The sequence below is a fragment of the Crassostrea angulata genome, chromosome 3 (genome assembly GCF_025612915.1).
Source record: "Crassostrea angulata isolate pt1a10 chromosome 3, ASM2561291v2, whole genome shotgun sequence".
NCBI lineage: Eukaryota > Metazoa > Mollusca > Bivalvia > Ostreida > Ostreidae > Magallana > Magallana angulata.
In genome coordinates this window covers 52,265,891-52,272,223 of record NC_069113.1, presented here as the reverse complement: position 1 = coordinate 52,272,223, position 6,333 = coordinate 52,265,891, and the positions used below count along the sequence as shown (strand labels likewise).

General features: G+C 32.6%; 1 protein-coding gene across 2 annotated transcripts; it reads left to right on the top strand.

Annotated features, from left to right (window-relative positions):
* The first annotated feature begins 4,995 nt into the window (after positions 1-4,995).
* On the top strand, positions 4,996-6,333 carry LOC128178570 (ATP-dependent RNA helicase A-like). Of its 2 annotated transcripts, XM_052845815.1 has the most exons (3): positions 4,997-5,756; positions 5,799-6,070; positions 6,192-6,333. In XM_052845815.1, exons 1-2 carry the CDS (start codon positions 5,387-5,389, stop codon positions 5,903-5,905), a joined length of 477 nt encoding a protein of 158 aa, XP_052701775.1. In that variant the 5' UTR covers positions 4,997-5,386; the 3' UTR covers positions 5,906-6,070; positions 6,192-6,333. The 2 variants fall into 2 exon arrangements, with proteins under 2 accessions (XP_052701774.1, XP_052701775.1); XM_052845814.1 differs by having other exon boundaries at positions 4,996-6,070.

The following is a 6,333-nucleotide window of genomic DNA, read 5'->3' as shown; positions in this document are numbered from 1 at the left end:
ACAAAAGATTGGCAGTTATTAATCTGCCAATCTCATTAAAATTTCAGGATATTTGATAAACCAGTATATTTGTATTCGCTGTAAATATTGCTGCAAAATAGTGCGTATTTGGAATTGATGATTGCCGATCTGCCCGGCTTTTATTTTGCCACGGCCCGGGTTTGCATACCCATTTTACCAAGACTGGTACTCATACTTCTAAAACGAGGTTCTTTGTTTAAAGCAGCCATGACATTATACGAAAAAGGGTCGATCTGACTATGATAAATTTGCTTGTTATGCAACAGTTCGCGTATGAAGGGAAATTTTTGAAACATGCAAAATATATTGGTGCCGATTTTGTGAAGTTAATTGAGGCTAAATATTTCAATGCGTTGACAGTTAACACATGACGTTGGTGTTAGCTTGTTCTGATTTTCGTTTCGTTTTCATTATTTATGCTTTGTAACCTGGGAACTATCGTCTGTATTTCGTGATTTTTACGTATCAAATCAAACAGAGACTTCGGTAAATCAAACAGTTAACTGTTTACCTGCGCAAATTAAGCAAAATCTGATGTATCAAAAGAGTACTGAAATACAATTCATTCTATCGGTAATTCGGCATTATATTTTGCGTAATGGTAGATTAATGCAATAGGTTTTGTTGAGATGTTCGGCATTTTCTCTAGTTTATTCAGTTTAAATAGAGTTTGATATCGCTAATGGAAATATGTAGGTATATACATGTATATATATGATTCATTTCGAAAAAATAAATTGTGTTCTTTATTTGTTATAGTGCATGTTTCTTGTGTTTAATTGTTTACGAATTCTATTTACTAACCATATTTGAGTGTTAAGCTTCGAATTATAAGCAAGATACAGAGATTTGCTCACAATTCTATGTTTGTACACAGATCTTAAAAACAAAAGGTTAAAAAAGTAAAACAATTGTCAATATTTATTAAGAAAATTTTTAAAGTCTGTTCTTCCAGAAACCAGCTTAAACAACTTATTGTATTGTAAACTTAACCTTCTTTCGTCATTATTACTCCTACTGTACATGTGATCTTTGACTGTGTTTGTGTACATTTGTATAAACTCATTTTGAGCCTCAAATACCAGTGAACTTGTCTTGAGTGAATAAAAGAATTTAAAATCTTGGGCCATTCTTTTTTTTCCATTTTAAATGCTGAATAGGAAATACCAGGTTAAAAATCTTAAGCTGAATGTAATAAACTCATGTGAACAAAATATGACTCAAACCTAGGCGAACTGTGAGCTCTGTATCTTGCTTATAATTCTACGATTGTTTTGGTTGAACGTTAGAAATTCTATATGAATTAGAGTATGTTAAATACTTGTACAAACAAAATAAAAGAATGATATTCTGTGTATACCTACTCTCTGGGGCCCCCTCTTTATACAATAAATAATGTGAAATCTACATCAATTTTGATAATTTTCCAGACACGAGTAAATAAAAACGACATATTTAAAACAGTTTCCATAGTTCTGACACATTTCTGTTGCGGGGATAAAGTAATTATCGCTATTCCTAAGAAAATATCACAGCGGAAAATTATCCTGGTTTGTACGCAAGGTAAATAACAGTCATTTAATTACAATGGAGAAGACAAATTAAATTTATGAATGTTTTTAATTTGAGGAATTGAGCACATTGAGGTACAATTTTCTTCTTCACATCTATACATGTAGGATTTTAAAAATAAAATACGATAACTGTTATATTTTTTCAAAAATACAATAACTAGTATGTAGTTGATGAAAAAAATGTACCTATATGCTCTCATATATTTTGATCGCTTTACAAAGTGTGTGTGTGGGGGGGGGGGGGGGGGGTTAGAACAAAAATATAGGGAATAGGAAGTTAACAACTTACCAGTATACCCCTACCAAATCTTTAGTTTTATATCTTGCGAAGGATTTTCTTATTCTGGTAAAAATAGTATTTCATGAAGGTACAATGTCAAAGATTACGTGTATGCAAAAATAAGTGTAAAATTCGAATACTTGACAATATTTATTTTTGTTATTCTACCGAGGGACCATATGGCACAATATCTTTTGAACGCCCATTGTTGCTCAGGTGAGCGATGTGGCCCCATGGGCCTCTTGTTTAAATTTTCGTTGTAATAATTAGATGATTATATGAGAATTAATATAATTATACCCCCGCTCCGAAGGAGAGGGGGTATACTGTATTACCCTTGTGTGTCTGTCTGTCTGTCCGTCCGTCTGTCTGTCCGTCTGTCTGTCTGTCCGTCCGTAACAAAAATTTCTGTCGCATTTATCTCAGCAACTATTCATCGCAGATGCTTGAAATTTTAACACAGTGTTTGTTAAGGCATGCCATATCGTGGGATATATTTTTGTACCAATCGGACGTCAACTTCCTGTTAAATGACGACTTTGCTTATTTTTTAACCAAAATTTTCAAACAAATTTTCGTCAAAGATTTCTCAGCAACTGTTTATCGCAGATGCTTTAAATTTTTACACAGTGTTTTTATAGGCATGCCATATCGTGGAATATATTTTTGTACCAATCAGACGTCAACTTCCTGTTAAATGACGACTTTGATTATTTTTAGCAAAAATTTTCAAACAAAATTCCGTCAAAGAATTCTCAGCAACTGTTTATCGCAGATGCTTGAATTATTTACACAGTATTTGTATAGGCATGCTATATCGTGGGATACAAATAGTTTTATAATCATTTTATAATTGATTCAAACTTTTTTCTTTATATGAGAACACAAAAAGGTTTCAACTTTTGTTTCAACAAAAGCCCATTGCAACCGTGTTTTTCATAGTTCTGATAGTACTGCTGGCTGCAAGTTTTCGCTCTTAGTCAGTACCTTGGGTTTATTTAGATATAAAGTTAAATTCAATTAAAATTCAATGTCTGAGCTAAAAAAAAATAATAAGAAATAGGTTATTTCATTTTTAATCATGAAGGTTTTGAGTAAATTTAGTATCACCTTTTTCTTACTGTTTAATATCTATCATTATGCTGCTTAATGTAATTTTATCGCTTGACGTTACTTTAATGTAATTTTATCGCTTGACGTTACTTTAATGTAATTTTATCGCTTGACGTTACTTTAATGTAATTTTATCGCTTGACGTTACTCGCATTTCACCTATATTTTAAAGACCGAGTCATGTGTGCGACAGCAGGTCGAGTTTCCTCCCATCATACAGAATAACGTTTTTAGTCTTTTTAGATGGCCGTTCGGTTAGCGCACTGTCTGCCTTCAGTATTAGGTTGGGTTTTATGGTCTAGAGTGTAAAGTGTACAAACTCTTCTTAACAAAAAGTTATTCCACTAAGATGCAGATGTTTTTTTAATTCATTGTTTAGTTTTATAGTTAACTTTGAAGGTTTAAATAGATTTGATTTTTTCAAAAATTTATTTGTCCTAAAAAAAGGGAGGGAGGGATGTGCCGACAATTTTTATAAACGACTGTTTGTGTCAATTTTTCTTTGCCTTACATAGTATATATTTATCTTTACTGGCCTTGGTTTCATTTAATAACCTAGTTAGGGGTTTTTTGGCAAAAAATAATTCATTCAACGAGAACAAGTTTACAAATATGCATTTATTTACCAGAGAGAGAGAGAGTATAGCACTTCCTGTTTTATGAACAACAAAGCATAAGTTATAGAAAACAGAAGTAAGTCTCTCATTTAGATATCTTATTTACCTGGCAATTATTTAAAAATGAAATAATCAATCATGAAAAAGCATCACAGAAAAGTTAAAAGTTTAATATCCTCTTAATTGTAAATACACTGTCATAACACTTGCTAACTCTTGCTTAATAATGAAATGAAATGTGCTTGACTTGATTTCCAAGAAAGTGCATGAATCAACAACCAATGAATTTAAAGGCTATTCTGACGATATTTAACATATTTAAGCCATACAATTAATATTAACCTTTATTCATGATGAAGTTGATCCTTTGAAATTGCTTTCACAATAATCTAAATAAACACCTGAAAGTATCTGATATCCTGAAAAACAAATTAATTAAATAGGGTTTAAAATTGCGTAAAATTTAAAAAATATTTTATTAAAGCTGCTTTGTCCGATTTTGTATCAAATTTTATGCACGCTTTAAAACGATGGCTATGCTTAGTATATGTATAATAATAGACATTGCAGTAGTTTTCCCGTCAATTATGCCAAATTTCAATGAAGAAAAATACGTACAAAATTTGCTAACAAAATCAAACGACATTAAAAGGTACCGCGTTATTTCGCTCATGATAAATTTCGCCCCTGGCGACGAGATGGGTATGGTTGTATTACGAATTTGACATCGCTTTCAATAAAGTCGAAATGATCAGACAAATTACAAATCAACATGTGTACGTTTTGTTCGCTAATATTTCTAAAGTCTGCTTTCTTTACAATCGATGCATACATATAGCAAGCGGGTTGAATAACCCCAATCATTCGGGGGAGGAAACCAAGCGGTTTCCTTTTCTAAACATTCCCGTGATACATTTTGGGGTTTTTTTTCGTTTGCCCAATTAAAGAGAAGTTATTTTTATTTACCTTGAATATTTCTAACTTTGAAAGGAGACTGATTCTGCTGGTGTAAATAAAAGAAAGTCCATAACTTTCTAAGATAAATGATTTGTATGGGAAAAAAATTTGATTCTGTAATTATTAAAAAATCGGACCAAGCAGCTTTAAGAATATTTTATAAACATATGCAGTGTTGACAAAATTGTTAACTGTAAGAAATAATCTTACATTACAATTTAAGGCTTTCTATATATTTTATATAATAGATCAAAATCCTATGCTGATCAAAAGACTTTTTGAAACATAACGATCTGTTTAAAAAAAAAATCAAAAGCACAATTTGATCCTCCTTTTGTCCATTATCGTTGGTATGTGCAATTTTTTGATAGATAGGAATTTAAAAATTCAATAAATCTCCAAAAAAAGTTTCAAAACAGATACAAATGAAATGAGTCTTGTTCGATTTAAAAGTTCGTACGCTTTCTCTTGTGATTTTAAGAAAAAAAATTAAAGCATTAAAAGGACAACACATTGACCAAAAGGAAAGACAAGTGAATTTTGTTTTGTTTGGACTTGAATCTAGTTTTCCATGTACAAAAACAACACTTTCCGTAGAAAGCGTGTCATAAATTGTAATAAGCAATTATTTTTGTGAAAGTCAAGGTCGAGCAATGCCTTTGACCAACAGGAGATAGAGTATAAAACCCAAACTCTGATACCCTTGAAGCACACATTTCTGAACGAACATCCATATCGTTAAGGTATATAATTATAGTATTTTTTTTTTATTTCAGTATTGTGTTGCTCTTTTGCAATTTAAGTCACGTATATCTTTAAAGAGAATGAACAATCTCATCTGCCTCTCCGTGGTACTGGCTGTTGCCGCAGCTGATAGTTACTATGGCAGTGGGTTCGGCGGTGGATTCGGTGGAAAAAGAGTTGTGGGTGTTCGAATATTTGGAGGAAAAGGTATCAATAAAGACAGTCTCTATGGTAAAAATTTCTTTGGAGGCAAAAGTGGATACGGCAACTTTCTAGGGGGATATAGTGGGGGATTTGGTGGAAAGGAAATTGTCAGAATTGTCGGGCTTCTGGGAGGAAAAGGTATCTATCGAGGCGGTCTTTCTGGTGGCAAAAGTGGATACGGTAATTATCTCGGAAGATATAGTGGTGGATACGTTGGTTTATTTGATGGATATGGTGGATACGGAGGTAGTAATAGTGACTATGGATTAGGATATGGAGGATACGGAGGTAGTAATGGGGTGTACGGATTTCGATATGGAGGATACGGAGGTAGTAATAGTGACTATGGATTAGGATATGGAGGATACGGAGGTAGTCATGGTGGAAACAGATAAGGGTATGGTGGATTTTATAGTGGCTCTGGGGCCGGATCCAGTGATCTGTATAGCAAATACGGTGGATTGAATGGTGGATACATTAACAGTTTTGGTAGCGGGTACGGTGGAACAGTTACTGTTATCTCAAGTGGAAAAGGACTTGGAGGATTTCGCAACGGCAAGGTAAGAACATATTCAAATAGACATTGTAAAAAATTCTGATAATACTTCATTAATCAAGATGTATACATTATCTAGGTTTCCAACAGCATCAGCAAATTGATTTATCTTTTATGTTTTACAGGATAACTACTAAATAAGGATTTTCTGCAGCTGCTTTTTTATATGGACGCTTTCCTTAACGTATAGTGTAATGATATTTTGTAATGTCATATATTTATGGTGGTCAATAATCTTCATTAAAACTTTCAAGAAAAAGGAAATAA